The sequence below is a fragment of the Mus musculus genome, chromosome 1 (assembly GCF_000001635.26).
Source record: "Mus musculus strain C57BL/6J chromosome 1, GRCm38.p6 C57BL/6J".
In the NCBI taxonomy this organism is placed as follows: Eukaryota; Metazoa; Chordata; class Mammalia; order Rodentia; family Muridae; genus Mus; species Mus musculus.
Genome location: NC_000067.6, coordinates 177,939,600 through 177,962,727, shown reverse-complemented (window position 1 = coordinate 177,962,727; position 23,128 = coordinate 177,939,600). Strand labels below are relative to the sequence as shown.

The following is a 23,128-nucleotide window of genomic DNA, read 5'->3' as shown; positions in this document are numbered from 1 at the left end:
TGAAACCTACCACTAGAAAAGCTTATGAAATCTATTTCAAAACAGATGACTAAATACATATGCTTTTATTGAGTACTTATATATAAATTAACCACAATAATAAACAGTTCCATATGATCCAATAAAATAATACTTGACACATTTATTCTCTGTCAAAAGTTTCATTGTTAGGAAGCACCATAAGAGTCAAAGGTAACTGGATGTTTTTATATGTTTTTTAAAATTCAAATGTAAGACTGTATATGCTACCATTAAAATGGAATAACAAACACAATAATACAATGTATGCTAGCTATTCAGGGGAGTAATGTAACAATATTATTCAGATATTGAATTTAATAATAGTATGAACTTATATTTAATGTTTCTTAGGCAAACATACATTCTTAATATAATTACTTATATGTGTATTTTATATATATATATATATATATATATATATATATATATATATATATATATATATATATATTCAGAGTTAACTTTCCAGTTTCCTAATTTTTCTTCTGTTTTGCAGGACGCTTGTGAAGTGGCTCAATAATAAACTGCCTGTAAATCTTCAAGTACCAGAAATAGCTCAGAACTAGAATGCTGATGAATGTGAGCATCAGGACAAAAATCAAGGCAGCTACCAGGTAGACACTTGATCTGGAATAACAACAACAAAGGAGCCATAAGACAGTCACTCTCCATGCTCTGCCTGTTAATCTACTCAATCCCACTGTCTTAGAACAGCTCCCTCCCTTGCTGGTGGCAGAAATGGAGTAAGAAGCCCAAGCATCTTTCCTCAACATGGTTAAGTAGCTTGCCCGAGGCTTCCCAGGGAGACCTGTGTGATCAGCTGGAGAGAAGGAAGCATGAAAGGACCCCGTGGAGTGGTGCAGAAGATGGACCCAAGAGTAGATAAGAGTCAGCCAGTGAAGCCTTGCAGAGGAGGAAGTGGCTGTGGCTGAACAGTGCTTTAGGGAAGGAAAGACATGTATGCAGGGGCATGGACACGTGAAGAAGCAAGGAGGACCTCCTGGGTCATTCTGGAATGTAACCTAGTTCTGTGTGGCTGCAACTGTAGAGCCTACAGGACAGTGTGGGTAGAAATGAGGAGAGACAGCCAAAGGCACTGGGGATGGAATTCAATGGCAGAGGCCTTGTCTACCAGGAATGAGGTCCTTGGGTATGCTTTCCAGCACTGAGGGAAAAATGGAAAAGGAAAAAAAGACACCCCCGCCCGGCCTCCACCTGCTGTGGGAATTTTGTTTTGTCTTGTTTTTTAACAAACAAAACACAGAAATAGAACTATGCTTTTGTTTTAATTCCAGGTGTAGAATGTGGGGCTACTTCAGATTGACCACAGTGCTGCCATTTTGGGATGTTTGAAATTCTGGGGACTTTTCAGAGGGTATATAAACGCTAGGAACCTGAGAGTTTGGTTGTGGTAGGTTATAGGTTGGATTGGTTGTGGTCTGTTAAGTAGTCATTCACAAAGAAGAGGAGGAGGAGAAGGAAGAGTAGAAGAAATAAGATATACTGATGGCAAAGATCAAACTTGCCCCAAGGAACTCGATGCAGGAAATAGTCTTAATGATAACATTTCCCTTCCCCTGTCCCCTCTATCCTTTTTTTCTCTTGTATCTAGTGTTAGGGGGTTAAAAGAGTGGAGGAAATGGGATCAAGAAGGGTAGATGAAGAACCCACAAAGTAGCCTAAGTCCAACTAAATACCTCCCCCTGAAACCAACACTCCCAGCCCCAACTAAACAAACAAACAGAAACCAAAACAGGTGGGCATGCATCAGAAAAGAGAAAGCATACAGTAAGAAAAGAGTTGGAGTTTAGGCAAAGAGCAACAGGAGGGAGTTTCCTGGGTGTGAGACACGATGGGAGAAGGACATGATGATGTGGGTGAGGAAATGGAGAGAAGGGGTTAGTCCAAGCTGTATTCAAAAGTCTCAGCATTTGTTAACAGGCGACATTCCAGAATAAGGAGAACTGCCAACTCTGGGCATCGTCAGTATGAAGATGTTGTCATCACTCACTGACACAAATACAGAGGGATGGGTGGGGACACACAGGGAGACATGGCCTTAGTGTGCTTCCAGGCTGGCCTGGAACTCCTGGGCTCAAGTGATCCTCTCACCTCTGGCTATGGAGTATAGGGAGCTACCCTTCCAGGCTTAGGGCTTGGTTACATGGCTGGTGGTAACTGAGCATTTGTGATTGTGTGTGAGAGCATGCATATGTGTAAGAGTGTGGGTGTATTTGTGAGAGAACAAGTGAGCATGTGTCTGTGCGTGTGTATATGAGTATGTGAGCGTGTGTATAAGTATGTGTATGACTATGTGAGCGATTGTGTATATGTATGAATGTGTACGTGTGTGTGAGTATATATGTGATAGCACGGGAGAGAGTGTATGTGTGTGTGAGCATGTGTATGTCAGTGAGTGTGAGTGTGAGTGTATGTGAGTGCCTGGACATTGGAAACAACTCTGTGCTGAGGGCCCTTCACTTCAAGTCTCTTCATCTGGGATTCTATGGAGGTACCTACCACGAGAGGGCTTACATTTTAATCCAGATACTTAAGGGTTGTTTTCTACTTGAGGTCTCAGTGTCTGCTTGGAGCAGTTCTCTGTACTGTTACTTTCTCTGGGCCTGCAGTTATCTCAGTGTGATTCTTCTCCTCCGTGACCAGGCAAAGGGTTCTCTTTTGAACCACGATCAGCATAGACTTTCTACCAGGCACTGGGCTAGATGTGGGGACCAAGAGTCCTAGGCCAGCCTGGTTTATGAGATCTTGTCTCAAAAAAGCCAACACAGGAAACAGAATAAAACAAGCAAACAAAGAAAAACTGCCCATTACCTGGGAATCATTCCTAAGCTCTCAATCGCAAAAATAGTTGTTAGGTTACAGAAGCTGCAAATTAGAAAAGGCAGTATTAAAGATTAAGTTAAAGGTGTTTAAAATATCCATATATATGCTCACAATCAGGTCATATGGAACCTTATTAACAAGGACACAGCAGACATGCATTTACAGGACAGTTATGACCGTTTTTCTTTTTCCAATGCAGCATCTTCAGGCCATTGTGAGAGTCCTCAGAGGTTCTGTCCTCACAGTATTACACACTTTGGGTGGTAGTTTTCAAGGCAACAGTCATAATGACTTCAATAATACAGACCAATCATAAGTATCTTCAGAGGTATAACACAGTGAACCATTGCATGCAGAGGTGCTGTTTAAATGAGCATTTACTATGTGCCTGGTGTGCAGAGTGTATACATGCTCTATGTTAGTCCTCACAAGAACCCTTCCTGCCAGATGAGGGAGCTGAGGCTCAGGTCTTGCATTGTTATGGCTAAACTCCCGATGAAAACAACTAGAGGAAGAAAGGGTCTGCTTTGGCTCACACCTCAAGACATACAGTCCACCATGGGGAGGAAGGCATGACAACTGGTCACAGCTGACCCACACGAGGAGGAGGAGGAAGAGGAGGAGGGGGAGAGTAATGAGTGCTGTGTCCAGCTCACTTTCCCTTTTTGTTCAGTAGTGGACCCTAGTCCATGGAAATGTACAGTCCACATTTTCAGAGAGGGTCTTCCCTTCCTCAATTAACCTAATTTAGAAAAATTATTAGAAGACGTGTCCAGAGACTTATCTCTTTGGTGATTCTGAATCCTGTCAGGCTGACATTATCAGTCATGCATGACAAAATGTAAAGACTGTTTAAAGAGGTCTGCTGAGGTGAATTTCTTAGATTTCTGTTGCTCTTCCACCTTCAGGCAGGGCCCAGAAGAAACTGTTTGTGACAGCACCGAGACTGGTATCAGTGTCCGAAGCCAAGTAGAGTCCCGAGGTCACAGGAAGGGGACTCTGCGATAGGAATGGGCTGTTCCATTGTGTATGGGATCAAGGAAAAGCGAATTGATTTATAATTAGAGCAAGGAAGTATGGTTACCATCAGAGATAATGCTACTCAAGGGACTGGGTATGGATCGTTGATGTTGGACCCTCTTTGTCTCTCATGACAAGGGCTGGGGTTGTAGCATAGTGGTAGACAGCTTACCTAACATGTGTGAGGCCTCAGCTCAGTTCCAGTATTGCACAGACATAAACAAATGAAGTTAAATAAATAAAATCAACAAGGCATACCTGAAACGGGACCTCACAGGAAGAGGCACAATGGCGACATGGCCAAGCATTTGGCATAGAGAGCTTACTTTCTGGATTGAAGTACTTGTTTCCTCAAAAGGAGACAAAAGTCTGCCAGGACCTGCCTTCTGCCAAAGTCACCTGTACCTGGAGAAAGTCTGTTCCAAAGGTGAGTGTCCCATAGGCCCAAAGATTTTTCCCTGTCTCAGAACAGTTCTGCCAGGCACCCCTGCTCCAGTGTCCCTGTGAAATCAACTGAAGGCTACACCGGGGCTGGAGTTACCTGCTTCCCCGTCTCCCCGTTCTGACTTCCTTTACTTCTAGGGCGTTTTTGGTATTCACTTGTTTCTCTATTAAAGCTTCATTTCACTCTTTGAGCCTCTGGTCTGGGTAATAAGTTATATAGTAAGTAACAAGAGCTAAAAGCAGAATGAAAGGTCATCATGGAGTTGCAAACTTCTTACAAGGAGGCAGTGCTATGGGAACCACTACCAAGATGAGGTTTTAATCCCACTGCCAGAATACATAAGTTCGAGAACCAGGGCAACAGAATTGGGAGCCACCCAGTTTTTCATTTATAACCCAAGGCACATGTGTGTAGCACATGATCGGACCTTAGATTGCATAGGAATAAAAATATTTTCTGCCAGAAAACAAAGTACCGTGCTGGCTAAAGACATACTGTGCATAAGAATGGTATATTGGCTGGTTTTGTGTGTCAACTTGACACAAGCTGGAGTCTTCACAGAGAAAGGAGCCTCCCTTGAGGAAATGCCTCCGTGAGATCCAACTGTAAGGCACTTTCTCAATTAGTGATCTAGGGTGGGAGGGCCATTGTGGGTGGTGCCATCCCTGGGCCGGTAGTCCTGAGTTCTATAAGAAAGCAAGCTGAGCAAACCAGGGGAAGCAAGCCAGCAAGTAACATCCCTCCATGGCCTCTGCATCAGCTCCTGCTTCCTGACCTACTTGAGTTCCAATCCTGACTTCCTTTGGTGATGAACAGCAGTGTGGAAGTGTAAGCTGAATAAACCCTTTCCTCCCCAACTTGCTTCTTGGTCATGGTGTTTGTGCAGGAATAGAAACTCTAAGACAGATGGGGAACCTAGTGTGGTGGTACACACCTTTATCCACAGCACTCCACTCGGGATAGAGAGTGTAGTTCTCTGAGAGTTCAAGGCCAGTCTGGTTTACATAGCAAGTTCTAGGATAGCCAGGGCTATAGAGAGAGACTGTGTCTCAAGTAAACAACAACTATAGTTATCAGTGTCTATTTCTATATGACTTATATGTGAACTAACTTTTACTTTCCCCCCTTTCCATTTCTCCTACTCGTATATTACATATTTTAGGTGTATGGGTCGCAAGTGGTGACGACTGGGAACTGATATCTCTTCATGACAAAATTATAGGAGAAACAAAAAATTGTTTTGAGTGTTTGGACTTCACATTGGATGTAGTAAAACTGATTTGTTCTGCTTTGGATGGAAAGTGTATTTTTAGTATTTAAGTATAATTATGCTCTCATAAAATAAATTACTGTTGTGGTTACTTGAAAGTTGGGCAGTTTGGGGCAAGGACATGATGATAGCATGGACTGCAATTATTAGTTATTTCCACTCTCACTTTCTCTCCAGCCTCATTCACTCTCTTGATAGTCTTTATTTTGACTACTTTATTAGCTTGTAGTCATTGTGCAACATTAGACTTTTTTGCATGACCATTTTCTTCCATGAATACGATGATGGTCCATCACAGTCACCCTCTGTCCCTCCACTCTGCTCCCCACTGACATCCTTTTTCTCTCCAAACAGCCCCACTCCTAGGTTTATGACTTTTGCTACAGTCTAGATTGTATTTGTAAGAGAAAACATGAGCCACTTATGTTTCTCAGTGTGGCTTTTTCACATAGCATGGTGCTCATTGGTTGTGTACATTTTCCTGAAAATAATATTAATTTGGCACTTTCTGAGGCTTCATTAAATTCTATTGAGTTTATACACAGGCTTTCTTTTGGCAGACAGCTGGGTTCCTTGCATCTTCCTTTAAAGTCTCTTCTTTAAAAAAAAATTAACATTCAAGCCAAATAAGAATGGCCCCCATGGGCCCATAGATTGGAATGCTTGGTCACCAGGGAGTATCACTATTTGAAAGGATTAGGAGGTGTGGCCTTTTTGGAGGAATTGTGTCAATAGCTGGTGGGGTTTGAGGTTTCAGAAGTCTAAGCCTGGGCCTCTCTTCCTGCTGTCTGCTATCTGGATAGACAACTCTCAGCAATTTCTCTAGCACTATGTCTGCACTTGTGCCGCCATATTTCTCATCGTGATGATAATGAACTGAACCTCAGAAAGTGTAAGCAAGTCACAAGTAAATGCTTTTCTTTCTAAGAGGTCTGTGACCTCACTTCACAGCAATAGAACACTGACCTAGATACAAGCATATGTATTTTGTATCTTCTATGTTACATGCATAATACTGGGGGAGGGGGGTGGGAGCTTCAGAGGTTTGTTTGTATAGGTAGTTATTTCTATTGGTCCTTGTTCCTTGTCTATGGCTTCTTCTTTTCCTGTCTGGTTTATTTGCTAGAATGTTTCCTTCCAGATATTGTGTGTGTGTGTGTGTGTGTGTGTGTGTGTGTGTGTGTGTGTGTGTGTGTGCTTTTAAAGTAAATTCTTCCAGTCCAGTTATTCATTTGTTTCTGCTGAGCATTTGGGAGGCATAAGCAGATGGGGACTATTTCAGACTAAGTTTTTATTACAGTCCTATCTCTGGTGAACACTCAGCTAACCTCATGAGGGTTGCTGTCATTTTCTTTTTCCTCTGGAGTTAGGACTAAACTTAGATACAAACCCCATCATCTTCCCACTCACTGTCATAGCTTGTCTCATCTAATCTCTGTCTGCTAGTCTGTCTGTCTGTCTGTCTGTCTGTCTGTCTGTTAAATCCTTTTATGTCACTAAACTTATTCTCTTATTTCCTATTTCCAGGCTTATCCAGGGTTGTGGAACATGTAAGAACATGTAAGAACAGGCGATCATAATTTTATTAGCTAACCCCCATAGCACCCATGCCACCATTGTACCCCTGTGGGCATAGCTTATCAGGCTCACAGTGGTTTAGAGTGCTGCTGACATTGCCACAAGCAGCCTGTATAGCACCTTCCAGTAATATGAAAGTCAATCAATAGGGAGGAAGCTTCCTGGTCAATATCAATTTGATTTCTCTGCGTCCTGTGGCCGAAGTGTGTGGGGTCTTCAGCTTTAGAGTCTAACTATCCAGTTCTTCTGGGTAAAGAAAATCAATGACAATAGGTTGTATTCATTTGGGGTCTCTAGGTTGTCCCTGATCATACAGCTCAAGGAGAGGTATTCAAAACCTAGCACTGGGCTTTTTATTGGGCAACTTATGGCTTCATTAAGGAGCATTATACCCTGAGTAGGGGCAACTCCAACTAAACTCACACATGTTTATAAACATTAACATATATTTATATATAATAACAATATATTATATAAATTATATACTTTTATATGATTATATAATTTTAATAATTATATATATTATATATAACATATACGTATATATACATGAAATTTGTCTATGTGTTTATGAAGTTTAAAATCGTCAGTGTTAGTTATTGTTTTCCCCGCCTCCTCTGCCTTATCCTTCTGCCCCTTGCCACATTTAAAACTCCTTCTCCTTTCCCCCTTTCTCTCACCTGGGTTCTATTATCCCAGCGTCATTAAGACCTCCCCTACCCTGCCTCCCACTAGTTGTCCCATTGTACTTTTAGGCCCATGTCACAAGAAGAAATGCTGTCTGGTACTGTAAATCTGGCCAAGAACCTCTGGTAAGGAAACATATCTGTCCCAGATGTGAACTTATGACTATTATCTTGCTGAACATACATAGTACTGAATGCCTTCTAAGTTGTATATCTATACCCATAGATTAGTGCAGCACTCAGACCTGAACACAGATGTTTGTGCAGTGTATGACAGTTAATAAAGAAACTTATTGTCACAATGCAGAAAATAACTGTCTGTGGGGTGATCAGCCACAAATAAGACATCTATATCATATTCCTTTCCACCAAATCCAGAGACTGTTGAGGAGGGAAAGAGTCAAAGCACAGGAAGTACTGTCGATGTAACAGGCACGCTACACATACGAACTCACGGCTGCTATGGTTGCCTGCATAAGGTCTGTACAAGATCAAGCCAATCAACATTTCATTATGGGGAGAAGAGAAGATCTATGAACAGTTCATGGCTTCTGAGGGAAGGAGAGCCAGTTTCCTTTAATGGTATGGCTCCAGTTGGTTAACTACAGTGGGGTAAATTGACCCACATCCATGAGTATGCAGGTAGCACAAACTGGATTCAGTGGGCCAGCTAAGGAAAAGAAAACAAAGACATGACTGTGGAGCAGGGTTAGAGGAGGAAGCGGGGCTTGGGTCTGGAAGGAATTAGGATGATTATGATCAAAATCCATTGTATGCATGTGTAGTGGCTATTTGTGGTTGCGACCTTGACTATATGTGGAAGGAACTACAGTCCAGAATTTGAAGGCTCACCTGTGATCCTAATCTGGAGGCTGGGAGATATAAGTTTCTGACCTGGATCTTGGCATTGAGATCTTGAGGTTGAGTGGCTATGAATCCCAGAAAACTAAGACAGGGAGATCTCTGAGTTCAAGGTCATCTGGGACAAAGCAAGTCCCAGATACAGGCATGGTGGCACAGACCTGTAATCAGGGCCACACCTTCTGCTGGAGACCTATATAAGGACATTGGAAGAAGAAAGATTTGCTCTCTTCTCTGCCTGCTTGCCTTGTGAGACTGAACAACTGCTAGATCCTTGGCCTTCCATTCACAGCTGCTGCTGCTGCTGCTGCTGACCATTGTGGGGGAATTGGACTATACAGACTATAAGCCATCAACATATTGGCTTACTATATAGAGACTACCCATACGTTAAGTGACTCAACAGAACCCCAACTAATACAACATGTATGAAATTACTAACAATGAGTAAAAAATATGTTAAAAAAATTTACACGGCCATTTTAATAGTTGAGAATCCTATGTACTGATTGTCCAAATATTAGCTGTCAGCACCCATTACATGGACTGTCGTAGACATGTCATCTCATTGCTGGTCCCCCAGCACCTTCCAGGATGAAGGCTACTTTGTCTGCTTGATCAGCTATCAGTCATTTCTCATGGCCTGGATCCCTTGTGGCTTTTACACATATCCATTTCTCTGGGATTATTTCACTCTTGAAGCCTGATTTCCTTATAGTTTGTTATTTTTGAGAATCTCTTCCAGACTGTTCTTGAACTCCTGGGATCATGAGATCTAGTGGACTTGGGCCCTCAGAGTAGCTGGGATGACTGGCTTGTACTTCCATCAGAATGGTCTGGATTGTCTCCTTACATTGGCAAGAGTCCCTTTGTGCTCTGACATTACATCATGCATTGCTGTGCATCAGTTAAGCTGCCCATCACCTATGAACAGGAGAGGTTCCTTTCCTTAAGGCTTCTCCTTGCTTTCGAGGAAGCATTCTCTTCCCTGTGAGCAGGGCTGGGAGATGTGCAGCTCTCAGAACTCCTTTGGAAGGAAATCCTCTCTGTTGCCCTTCTTAAGAACTTTCAGCCTCCTTGGAAATAAATACACTGGAGGCTTACAGGCATAGGAAAATCATAAATCTCTTAGTTTTGCTTTGGTCTTTCCATTCATCAGTCTGTATCCCAAAACTACCTAAGTCATCAGTGAGCCTTTTAGCATACCAAAAGTCACATCTTCTGGAAGGAGGAGGGTGGCAGGCAGGTAATATTTGTTTGCCAGGTAATAGAGGGAAGAACTCAAAGCTCAAAAAATAATGTCACATTACTAGACTATTACTCAATCCTCCAATATAATCATTACTAATTGATCTAGTCCACACTGTATTTTATGAATCTGTCTTTCCCAGGGCCATGCACATGGGCTCATGGGCTTTTATTTCCTTTGTTGTCTTATAGAGCTAGGAGGGAACCCAGGGCCCAACACATGATAGGTGTGATGCTTGGTCTTCATTGTTAGGCTGACTTGATTTTGAGTCACCATGGAAATAAACCTTCTGGGACTATCTGGGAGGCTGTTTCTAGAAGTGCCTGACTGAGGAAGACCCACATCAAACCCACCCACATGGCTCACACAGTTGCACAGACTGCAGTTTGTGGCTGGGAAAGAATTGAGCCTGACCGCCATTGCTCTGTGCTTCTGACTGCAGTTCTCCCCTAGCCTTCATTATGCTTTTTCTACCACGGTAGATTTTACTCTCAAGACTTGGAACCACAATCCATCCCATACCCATTATGTTCTTCTTGTCAGATGTTTGGTCATGTCAATAGGCAAAGTAGCCAATATGTATGTCAAGGGGACAAAATACCAGAATGGAATTTCAAACTGAGTGAGTGATCCAATTACTAGGTGACATGAGATGTCCTGCTTTTATAGCATGTTTGCTGATTGCTAGAAAATGAAAAGGAAACTTATAAATAACAAGAGTAACAAAAATGAGATATTTAGATGGCATCAAATTAAACACAAAAGAAAAAAAAGGCAAAAAAAATCATAAGGGGAAACTATAATTTTATTCTTACTTAAAATGTTATTCTTACCTATAGTTTGGATCCAAGATCTTCAAGCGATACACATACATTCCAGCATACGTCATGGGCCATTTTATGTGGTTTTTATTAGAATAGTTTAGAATCTCATATGGTTGGCCTAGGTCTCCTGGCTTCCCAATAGCATAAGAAAAACAAGGCCTATAGTTCTGAGTACAAGCAAAGACAGAAAAAGGTTATTTCTAGACTTTAAAACAATCTTATTCATATGATGTATGAGAAGTCTTGTGTATTTTAATTTTATGTTCATGAGTATTTTTTTTTCTGTATTAAACTGCACCACCTACAAACACTCCCTATGCAGGTCAAAAAAGGGCACCAGAACCCCCACGAACTTAAAATTAACAGGTGCTTTTGAGCTGTCTTGTAGATGCTGGGAGCAAAACCCAGGTCCTCTGTTAAGAGCAGCCAGTGCTCCTATCTGCTAACCATTCTCAACAGCCCCAGATTCTCATACATTCATTTTGGAAACATCCTTAAGAGATGGATGGCTACATCTTTCTACTTGCAGCTGCAATAGCAGAGAATGCCTGGCACATCCCCTACCAGCCCTCACCCGTGGTTCAGAGAGGACCTTCTGGGGGATCCCTCACTTAGTCCAAGGTATTCTTAGCTTGGTGAAAACTGGGATGCTGAGTGTGGGTACAGGAGCTCAGTTTAGTTTTCAGAAGGGATTATAGCTGAGAATGGTGCCCATTTTTCAGTTTGCTATGGATATAGTCATAGTAGCAGGGCAGAGATCCAGCCCATGTACAAGGTGGGTGTAACCCTATGTGGGTAAGACTGTCCCTGGAAAGAAACTACTGGGCTCCTCTAGAGATGGATGGGATTTCTCCCATTTAGAAAGACTGTTACCCACACCTAACCCTAACCTGGCAATTTTCTTTGGGTCTAGGAGTTTGCAGCTCCATCGGACCTGGATCACATGATTATTTCCACAGCATGGAGGCTTCATGCAGCCAAAGTCTGTCTATAGCCATTGAATAGTCCTGGTAGGGATAGGGGCAAGGTTAATGTAAAAGGTAAGTTTAAGTATAAATTAATCGTTAGACTAAGGGTGTGAGTAGGTGTAGGTTGGTGTGAAGTGGTTGGGGTAAGGGTAGGTGTTGGTGCAAGGGTAAAGGTAAAGGTGAATAGGGTCAGGTCAGGAGTAGGGGTAGTGGTATGGTTGGTAAGTGGCACTGGATTTATCTGATGGTATTTACTTCTTGATTTCTTTATTTCCCCTACATGTTGAGGCCTTTTAATGTAGTGCTACCGTGGGTATAGTCCATCTTCAATATACTAGGTAGTGGAGGTAAGTTATGCTCTAATTTCATATGAAGCACGTGTGTTCAACCTAATGAAGTATCACGATCCCTCCTGATGAAATACAAAAATAGCAGTAGGAATCCACATCTCCTACCCTTTCTCACCTCTGTTTACCTCTCGGCCATGGCATATCTGCTCCATTTGCCTAACGGTGTGTGGGTGTACCAGTGAGTGAGGAGTGACAAAAGGCTCATGGATTTTCAGTAAACCAACTTGGAAATGCACACTATGGAGGGTGTCGTGGCACACACTTTAATCCCAGCACTTGGGAGGCAGGGGCAGCTATATCTCTGAGTTTGAAGTCAGCCTATTCTATATAATGGGTTCTAGGATAGCCAGGGCTATAGAGAGAGACCCTCTCCCTGAAAAAGAAAATCCAAAATATTTTCTGGGTCAACACTGGGCTATGAGAATTCTTGTTTACTGAGTTGGTTAACACATGGAGCAATGAACTTGATTAAAATAAAAGCAGACATTTGCACTATGCCTGGGAACTGAATATCTGCCCATCACCACAAAAGAAACCTGTTCATCAGGACTGATTTCTTGGCACTGTGTGCATTTTCCTAGAGAAACATGGAAATATCTTTGTTCTTTCTAATTTTCTCCTTTGTTATTTTTTAATACGGTGAATGATATTCACCAATGGTTGCTCCTCTTTCTAGCTTCCATTTGATGCTTTCGGTCATAGTGTTGGGCTCCCTGGTTATTATTATCTTTTCCCTCTCTCTTCTTTTTTTTTTTTTTATTTTAAGCCCTCACTTTGTCACCTACCTAGTCTCCAAGAAAACAAATCTCCCCTAGAATCCGGAGCTCACTCCATTTCTAGCCGAGGAGTGCTCTGTCTAGGATTCTTGGTCACTTTCAGAGACTCAAATCCCATCCTGTATCAAGAAAAAATCAGCCAGCCCTGCAGTGCCCACCCACTCCCTATCTATTCCAACACCAACTTCAAGAACCTGTAGAAATGCCACTTTTCCTTTCAGACATTTGTCTCTGACGACTTAGAGATCCAAGAGCTACTTCTCAGAAGCACAGCTGGCTCATGTTGTCTTTCCTTTTCACATGGTAGACCGAGGATTGAGGGCCTGAAATGTTCCTTCCAGAATCTTTGCTGGTCATAAGCTACTTTCATGGTTTCCAAAGTACAGGACCAAGGCCCAAGCTAAACAATGTCACCTATATTTGGGGACTTTTAGAAACGTGAGTTTAGGAGCTGGTTTGTAACCCAGATGCTTACATAGCTCACACAATGCCCTGGATTTAATCTCTAGTGCTGGGAAAAGAAGGGAATGGAAAGGTGGGGAGGAGAGGAAGGGAAGGGAAGAGAGTGGAGCAGATGGGTGGGACAGAGACAATGGGGAGGGTGTGAAAAAATTTTGGACCTGAATTAGAAATTTGGGTGAGACCAAGTTGCCTATTCCAGCAAGCTTCCTGCTGCTTTCTGAAGCTTGGAAACCACTGGACTATTTCTTGCTAGTTCAAGCTCATTCCATGATTATTCCCCATCTCATTGCTGGATGTATGTCCTTGCTGAACCACAGTGTCAGTTAGGCCCTCCATAAGATTTGTTGGCCCAACCCAGACCCTTGAGTGCCTTTTAAAAACAACAAAAATAACCAGGAAGGCAAGTTTGGTTTGAACTGAACCCATAACTACATTGATTCCTTATGATTTGAAGTAATAAGTATTACTTATTGGAAGTGATGAGCCACAGTTCACGAAGTATTTCTATAAAGACATTAATTTTCTACAATGAGTTAGGTGCTGGGAATGTAGCATTGAACAGAAGGAACAAAACTACCTTCACCCTTAGAGCTCACTATTTATTAATTTGTTTATTTAAGATTTCATTTTAGATTGAACTCTACGTGTCTTGTGTATACGTATAACCGGAGTAGGCTGGAAGAAGACAGTGGATCCCCTGAAGCTGAAGTTACAGGCAGTTAAGGGTCATGTGGCATGGATTCGGGAACAGAACTCAGACTCTCTGTACGAGCAGTTCGTGCTCTCTCCAGCCCCATGAGACAACTAGTCTTTTAAAAGGCTTGCTTTCCTCATGTTTACATATAGTAATCACTTGATACCATGCAGATTCAGATTTTTAGTGGTATATCTCTTACCAAAGAGTGCCAGAGAGGGAAAACATCAAACAGATTAACGACAAGAAATTTTGAAATAACTCAGAAGTAGTGTTCAATTCCCCTAAGCAATTTAAATCCAAAGTGTTAGCAGCAGGCTTTTGTTAATCTTGAAGGCCAAATTTAATCCTTTTCTTACCTGAGGCCCCCAGACATCATCCAGTGGGATGTCTGGGTTTTCCTCTATCATCGAGTCCCACGTCTGTGCTTCATTTATACAACCATTCTGCCAAAAGATGGCAACATGCCGTTATGGAGAAGTCTTTGCATTAGCTTATGTTGGAGCATCTAATATATCTTAATGGCACTGGAAAATTTATCTTTCTCAAGAAACCCTTTCATTTAAATGCAGTGCTTTGCTTTTTCACCACTTAAACGTAATACAGTTTTAAACACTGAGAAGGCTCAATTTTGTGGCCTTGATTTTGTTCACACACTGTAACCACAGCCACTGCAAGGACCCAGTTGAAGAAACCCTCACCTCTGACAACCAACATCCTACTTTCTACTGAGACTTTTAACTAACTAAATAACATTTACAAGTGAAATAGTTCAGTATTTTGTGCCTGCAAACTAGCTTGCTTTTATTTAGTAAAACATCTTCAGGGGCCATCCTTGATCTAGCATGTATGAGAATTTCCTTCCTTTTGACAGCTTGTGTGTGTGTGTGTGTGTGTGTGTGTGTGTGTGTGTGTGTGTGCGTGTGTGTGTGTATGTGTGTGTGTGTGTGGTGCGTGCATGTGCAAGAGCATGCTGCTGGGTGAATGTAGATGCCATAGGATAGATAACCTGTGGGTTCCATGCTTTTTCCATATGGAATCTGAGGGGATTGATTTCAGGTCCTTCAGGCTGACAGATCTCTGTCACCTGATGAGCCATGGTCTGAAACTAAAACTGCTGGATCATATGAGAATTTATGTAGAATTTTGTGAAGAGTTACCGGACTACCTTCCATAGCACAAATCCATCCTTTTATTTTAATCCCCTTTTAACTTAAAAACAACCAAAACCATGCAGAAAACAAAACAAAACAAAAAAACCACATTGATGCTAAAACAATCACAATAATGAAAACCTTCCTACTCCTGATTCAAAACATAACCCAGAAAGTCTCCAGGAGCCCTACAAGCCTCTCAAAGTCTCCACAGCTTCCTCATGCAACCAATAACTGCTGCCCTGGCTTTTCTAAGCTCCATCCCTCACAGATCTTGAGTTTCGCATCAGAATGTTTGTCCCTGCACACTGTGGTCTCTGCCCTTAACACCTCCCAATTCATCCACCTTTTCATGGCTTTCCCACAAGACTCCCCTCTTTCCTGATCCTTACAGCCTTGGCTGTTGTAAGTAGCTCTGTCAATGTGGTGTGCAAATCAACCCTGGAGAACTTCCTTTCCACTGTTTTGAGCACGCAGGCATGGAGGATGAGAACTGGAGATTGTGCTTTGAGTCTCTAGTCTGCCCAGTACGTTCCCCAGGGTGGAGGTGCGGTGCTCTTTACACCCCAGCAATGTGAGTCTGCCTTTCCCTCCATTACCAACTCGTATTGCCAGTTGTTTATTTTTATTCTTGCCATGCTAGTGTATGTGAAATAGTGTCTCACTGTGGATTTCATTTAGGTTTCCTGAATGTGCTCCAATGTCAACTACACATTTTCTTTAGAGAAATATCCATTCAAGTCCTCCCTCCCCCATTAATTTGGGCTGTTTTGTTGTTGAATTATGGGAGTTTTCTGAATATGGTAGGCACTCTACTATCAAATATATGACCTTCAAATACTTTGTTCCACTCCATAGGTCGTCTTTTTATTTTTGCGTTTTTCTTTTGTTTTGTTTTTTGAGATTTACTTTTATTATTTTTATATCCCAACCACAGCTTACCATTCCTCTTTTCCTCCCAGTCCCTCCCCTATTCACTCCTCCTCAATTTCTATTCAGAAAAGGGCAGTGCTCCAATGGATATCAACAAAACATGGCAACAAGTTACAGCAAGACTAGGTACCTCTCCTTGCATTAGGGCTGGAAGAAACAAGTCAGTAGGAGGAAAAGTGTCGGGGATAACCCCTGCTCTCACTGCCAGGCATCCCACAAGAAGACCAAGCTACACAACTATAGCATGTATGCAGAGGGCCTAGGTCGGTCTCTTGTAGCTCCCATTTGCTTCAGTCTCTGTGAGGTCAGGTTAGTTGAGTCTGTGGGCTTTCTTGGTGTGTCCTTGACCCCTCTGGCTCCTATATGCTTTGCTGCTCCTCTTGTATCAGTTGCTGTGTGAAACCTCTCTGATGAAGCCTGGGCTAGGCACCAATTCCTGTATCTTTTGATGCACACTGTTTTTAGGTTTTCATCAAGTCCACCTTTAGTCTCCTTCCCTTTCCTTCCTTCTCCCTCCTGTTTTCCCTCCCTTCCTTTTCTCTCCTATCTCTTCCTTTCTTTTCCCCTCTACCCTTTTAGCCTCCCTCCCTCAATTCTCTCTTCCTTTCTCTTTCTTTTATCTGTGACTTGATATCATAGCCATTATATAAATCACTGCCCAAGCCCATGTTAGGATGATGTTACCCTACTTTATTTTTCTAAGAATTTTTTCTAGTTTGTGATCCTAAATTTCGACCATAGACCAATTTTGAGTTACCATCTGCCCATGATGGCAGGTGGGAGTTACATTTTACTTTTTTTAAAAATGTGTATTCATGTTTGCCTGAATGTATATCTTTGCATCATATGTGTGCAGTGTCCACAGTGGCCAAAAGGGATCGGATCCCCTAGGCCTGGATCACAGATGATTGTGAGCCACCTTATGGGAGCTTGGAACTGAACTTGAGTCCTCTGAAAGAGCAGCCAGCACTCTTAACCACTGAGCCACCATCTTCGGAGCTCAGTCAAAGGACGCTTAGGATGCTTTGAGCTCCTCCACTTGACTTTTGTGTCTGGTTTCACTTTACCCAGTACTGTTTGTTGAGTAGGGTGACTTTCCTCGTTGGGTGGTCCTGTATGAAACAATCCTGTGTATGTGCTCTGGAGGAGACACACTCTTCACATAAAATGTTTAGTACAGTGTTTTACGTTGTCAGTTATTGTGTTGAAATCACTTTTAGTTCAATGACCCAGCTGTCCTAGTTCCTAGGCATTGTCACACATGTCCACTGTGTGTGACCTGCAGCTCAGACACAGGCCAGGGCAGGGTAAAGGGAAGGTAAGCATTTACAGTGGCCATGACAGCTTGCAGCGATCACACCTGGGAAAGGAAGGCAGTGGCTGACCAAACTGTGGAGCAAGCTGGAGAGCTAAAGAAAGGAAGAAAACTGGAAATGATAGAGAGGGAGGAGGAGCAAAGCTTTCATTTCGAGTGTCCCAGCCATGTGACGACTCATAAGAAAGAGTCCAGGAGTAGGACTGCCAAGAGGGGTACAGCAGTGTGGGTGAGCTTAGGCACATGTCTAATACACATTGCATTGTCCTGAGTCAGACATGATCAGAACCTGACTTTTAGTATCATGGTCTTAGGAATCTTTGTTTGCTTGCTTGTTGTTTTGTTTTGGTTTAGTTCTTTGTTTTTGTTTTTGAGGAAATGTTTACTGTGTAACCCTGGCTGTCCTGGAACTCCATCTGTAGACCAGGCTGGCCCTGAACTCAGATTTACCTGCCTCTACCTCTCTGAGTACTGGGATGCTAGAATTAAAGGCATGTGCCATCATGCCTACCTTATGATGTTAAGAATCCAACCCTGGGCACTCGGCAAGAGCTCTACCACTGAAACCAAATGGCTCATCTGTTTGTTTGAGATAAAGGTAGCCTCAGGTTAGCCTACAACTTGATATGTTGTTATACTTTGAATTGGTCTACCTTTCTCCATCTCCCAAGTGCTGAAATTCCAGGTGTGTCCTATCCTGCCCAATTGAAAGTTTGATTCTGGGTCGTACGAAGCCCAACTCAGTTCTCCCAGGTTACTGTCCTTGAAGCATGAACTTGGAGGTCAGACTTTTTCATGACAGCTCCTTGAAGTTCCTCCCTCCTCTGGATTGTTTCTTTCAGCTCTCAACCAGTCCATCCTCAGCTGCTGCTGTAATGAACTAAGGGGACAGGAAGAATGGAGGTCCATGGGAGAATGGTAGACTTTCTGCTCACTTTGCAGTCACAAGAGCCAGGCAATGGACTCACCAAGGTGATTATTGGAAATGTAATTCTTGTGAAGTTTTACTTCTCAGCAATGCCTCTATGCAATCAATGGAAGGGTTGTCTTCTGGGCTCTACACACATGTACTCTGGTGCAAGCACACCCCCTAAAAATGTACAGACATACACAGTTTGTTGTAGTCATCTTTTCTCCTCCTCCTCCTCCTCCCTTCTTCTCTTCTTCTTCTTCTTCTTCTTCTTCTTCTTCTTCTTCTTCTTCTTCTTCTTCTTCTTCTTCTCCTCTTCCCCCTCTTCCTCCTCTTCTTCTCTTCTTCCTCCTCTTCTTCTTCTACCTCTTCCTCTTTTTCCTCTTTTTTTTTTTTTTTTTTTTTTTGGTTTGTGAGACAAGGTTTCTCTATGGAGCCCTGACTGTCCTGGAACTCACTCTGTAGACTGTGCTGGTCTTGAACTCAGAGGTCTGCCAGTCTCTGTCTCCCAATGTGCTGGGATTAAAGGTGTGCATCACCACTACTCAGCAACAAGTACTTTAATGATGAATCAATGGGGATGAAGGTCTTTCATCTTGGATGTAGAACAAATACAGGAATCTGTGACATGATGGATTTATTTAGTTATGTAATTGAAAGGTGCTGCCTTCTGAGAGTGGTAAAGTGTAATTCAATTCTCCTTGTTGGCATCTAGGTGAGTGCTATATCTCAGATAAATAATATCTAGTGACATAAAATATGTCACATGGAAAGATGTCACTCTGACTTTCTTTGAGCCTGTGATCTTAAGAGAATCTTAGGAAATCCTGCTGTTAACTTCTAGAAGGCTCTATCTCCATGGGAAGGCTTAAAGACATAAATGCCCACAGAGGCTAGAAAGAGTAATTACAAAAGACAGAATAGAGGGGTTAATCAGGAGGTCGAGATCAGCTTGTCTTGGAGGATAGAAGGAAGGGAGAGGACAGAGACACAGAGGCTGAGGCCAGTACAGTAAAACGGTGCAAAGGTACAGAGGAAGATGAAATCTGGAGAGCACCCATTTCATAGAGCACCAATGTCTTAAAGCCAAAAGCAAACCCATCCATAATGAAACACTCGACACAGTTAAGACAGACAAGAAAATGTTCATTTAGGTCATTTAGGACTGAGTGGCCTTCCCATCACGCTATTTTATTTTTCCTGACCTTTCTTTCGTCTGTTTTATAGACAACAGCTTCTTCTTTTTCAGAGATGCATCTCAGAAGTCACTGGCTTTAATATAGAGTCAGCTTTCTTTTCTACTTATGGCTTGGTTTCACTTCCCTTAGATAATTTACATACAAATTGAAAAATCAAAAGGATACCTTTAATTGCGTGTTTAATAAGTTCAGTTTAAATTCAAAGATGTCCTACCTGCTCCATAGTAGAATTAAAGGTGTAGTCGTTCCTGCCATGGATTTCCCACAAGATAAAATTTGCGTCAACTATTTTAATAAATCCATTTTCATCATACCTGAAACAACAAACACAAAAATGACAGCTTAGTGTCAAATAGAGGGCCTGCAGCTTGCAAGTCTCATGGTCTTAAGTGTAAATCTTTTTTTGTTGACTTATTTTTGAGATAGCGTCTCAAAGTGCCCAGGTAGGCTTCAAGCTTACTATGAAGTGAAGGAGCCCTTGAGATCCTGGTTCTCTTTCTCTACTTCCCAAGTGCTGGGATCACACGAATGTGCCATTCATGGTGGTTGAATCCTGTCTTATCGTTTCTTAGCCTCTGACCCCAGGGAAGTTACTGGAACTCCCCGATTCTTACAGATATTGATCTGTGATTTGATTGTATCTGATTGCTAGGTCTACTTCCCCCAACTGAATGAAATAAATGAGCCTTGTTTTGAGACAGGATCTCAGTGCAGCCACTGCTCATTTTGAACCTTGGAGTTCACTTTGGAGCCCAGGCTGGACTTGAACTCCTGCTCTTGGCGTGTACACCTCCCGGGTGCCAAGATTACAGGTGTGCACCATCAGGTCCAGCCCCATGGAGCAGACATTATTCAAAATAAAAACCTAAGAATAGAAAATAAGGAGAATGTGTACCGTAAGATTTCTCCATTGCTTTAGCGACCACATATTGATAAAATGGGACTGGTGGGGTCCTGGTGACATGTGAGAGAGGATGGGACAGGTGGAAGGACAAAGCAAGGGTCTCTGGGTGTCATTAAATCACAAGTCATGTCGTGGACAGTGAGACCACAGGGTTATGTACTGAAGGTTGGACTTCCTGCCTGCTTCCTAGGTGGGGCCAGCTGGAATATGGACTGAATCTTGCAGTCAGCAGCCAAAAGAGCTGAGGTAAGGCAGGGAAGACTCTCCACAGCAACATTAGACATGGTCACCCTCCCGCATGGAGAGGGTGCTCCCTCCTGATACTGGCACAGGACACATTAGCCACACAAAGCTGAGAGCAGTTCCCTTAGACCCATGCAGTTTTGAAAGAAAGCTGGTACTGTATATGAAGATTTTTTTCTCTTTAATAACAGATAGATAGATAGAGGCTTGAGAGCAAAGATATAGTTGCTATTAATAACTTTTCACCTTTGCATTGTAGAACTCAAATGGTTACACTACTGCCTCCTCTCCGCACCTCCCTCTCCTGGTTCCTGCTCTCTCTTCCTTTCTCCTTGCACCTCTTCTCTGACAGAGTCTCATAGTTCAGGCTGGCAGGCCTCAGACTCACTGTGAAGCTGAGAAGGGCCTTGAATTTTGGAATGCCCTGTCCCTACTTTCCTGACTCCTTATTGCTCACATATCTGAATGAAATTGTCCCACTCATTGGGTGGGAATTTCCCTGGAGACTCAGATTGTAGTGTCCAGTTCTTGCTTCTAGGCTCCTCCTGATTCTTTAACTGTACCTTCACTTTCAAATGACAATTTGTCTCTTGAAAGCTCTGTGTTGGTTTACAAAAACTACAAGATCCTTGTTTTAGCTGTTCCTTAACAATACTAAATCCTTGTCTTGAATACCTTGAAAATTCTAGATCCTCGTCCTGTTCCTTGCTCAGATCTCTGCTTTACTTCAAAGCTATTGGAGCCAGGTTTCAGTCTGGGTAAGGTATGCTGGTCCCCAAACGCTGTTAGCACAACTGGTCATTGTCCAATTCTCTCAAAGTGCAGAGTAAAGCTTCAGTGTTAAAAAGCAGTTCCTGGGTGAACTGTGTTAACTAGTTCTGAGAAACCATGAAGAGCTCAGAAGCTCAGTTCTCAAACATGCATGCTGAAGAGAGAGTGGCTTGGTGTCTGAGTCAGGGAGAACCACAGAAAATTAAAGACAACAAAACAAAGAAAACACCCTCACTCGAGTGCTCTGGACTCTTGCCACAGAAGAAGCCAGGACACTCACAAGTTTGTAGTTTGAGGTGGAAACAGGAGTTTGATTGCATCTTAAGTTATCAATAGAATTCTTGATTTCCTAAGAGCTAGGGTGGCGGTGGGGGGGGGGGGGGGGGTTGAAAAGGAATGGCTGAGCAGGAAAAGACACTGCTTTGGAGCCTGATGACCTGAGTTTGACCCCTGCAACCCAGGAAGTGGAAGGAGAGAACAGGGTCTGAAAGAGGTCTGACAACTTAACTTCCCCCTCCAATAAATGTTAAGGTTTGGTTTTGTTTCTTTCCTTTTCTAAAGAATTGACTGTAAAAATGCTTAAGGACAAAAGGGTCACTAGGAGAATTTGTGAAGGCCCACAGTGCCCTCTTGTGGAAAAAGCATGCATTGCATGATATGTCATTTTAGAGTTTTGCTTCACTGTGAAGAAGTGCCAGAGAGACTTCCTTCCATGGGCTTATTTTAATACATTTTCGTTAGGGTTGACTAGAATTCTAATTAAATCCGAGAATGCAGGAATGTCACTAATTGGCATCTAGATTCGCTACTGTTGGTAATTTTCCTATGGAAATCCTACTTTGGGAATTGAGGAGCCCTCCTTACCTATCTCTTGGAGGATCCCTTCTGTTAACTCGTTCTTCTATTAGCTATGTTTAGAGCAGCATAAAAGCTGGACAAGGGAAGAATCTCACAGTGTGCACAGTAGCTGCTGTTTCATCAAGAGGGCCCTTTTTGCTGCTCCATTCTTTACTGAATGCACGTTTGCATGATGATTTAGGACAGGGGGTGTCATGGTTGATACTGGTTGTCACCTTGCCAGGAAGTAGAATCATCCAAGAACAAGGCTCTGTGCACATCTGTGAGGGGTTAGTTTAGTTTAGTTAACTCATCTCCAAGCATGCCTGTGAAGGATTTTCTTGGTCACCACCCGAAGGTGGGCAGTAAGTAACTTCCTCCAGTGACACAGACTTAAGGACACCCAAGAGGGGAACATTTTCCTTTTCACCTCTTAGCCTTTGCGTCTTGGGGGTGTGTTCATTGGCCTTATTTGCTCTACTGGTGAGCTGCCTCTGCCTTCCTTCGCTGACATCAGAACTAAGCTGCTTCAGCCTTCTGGTGTGGAGTGAATCCTCCATGCCTTTACTTATAGACTTGGATTGCAAGGCATCCAGTCTCCCGGCCTGTGCAGCTTCTGGGTTCTCATGCTCTGTAGTGTGAAGACAGCCACTGCCAGACTACACAGGCCTTATCCTGTATGCAATTACCCCTCTTTTAACATATATATTTATTATGTGCATTCTGTTTCTCAGACTCTGTGAGAGGACTCTAATAGAGACAGGGGAGATGATATGGGAGAAAGAGGAGACAATCCAGGAACAGTGTTCTTAGT

The 23,128-nt window shown here is 42.6% G+C and overlaps 1 protein-coding gene across 6 annotated transcripts in view; it reads right to left on the bottom strand.

Annotated features, from left to right (window-relative positions):
* Positions 1-474: 474 nt before the first annotated feature.
* The window catches only part of Catspere1 (cation channel sperm associated auxiliary subunit epsilon 1), a 153,835-nt gene continuing 131,181 nt past the window's right edge, over positions 475-23,128 (bottom strand). For 4 of the 6 annotated variants that reach the window (XM_017314031.2, NM_001368823.1, XM_017314033.1 and 1 more), the window contains 5 exons: positions 19,774-19,873; positions 14,408-14,494; positions 10,808-10,965; positions 2,854-2,907; positions 475-648 (listed from right to left, as the gene is read on the bottom strand). In XM_017314031.2, the coding sequence (XP_017169520.1) occupies positions 495-648; positions 2,854-2,907; positions 10,808-10,965; positions 14,408-14,494; positions 19,774-19,873 (553 nt within the window). In that variant the 3' untranslated portion in view covers positions 475-494. Of the gene's footprint in view, positions 649-2,853; positions 2,908-9,008; positions 10,659-10,807; positions 10,966-11,688; positions 11,806-14,407; positions 14,495-19,773; positions 19,874-23,128 lie in introns of those variants that run through there. The other 2 variants (XM_006497084.2, XR_001779559.1) reach the window with 2 other exon arrangements.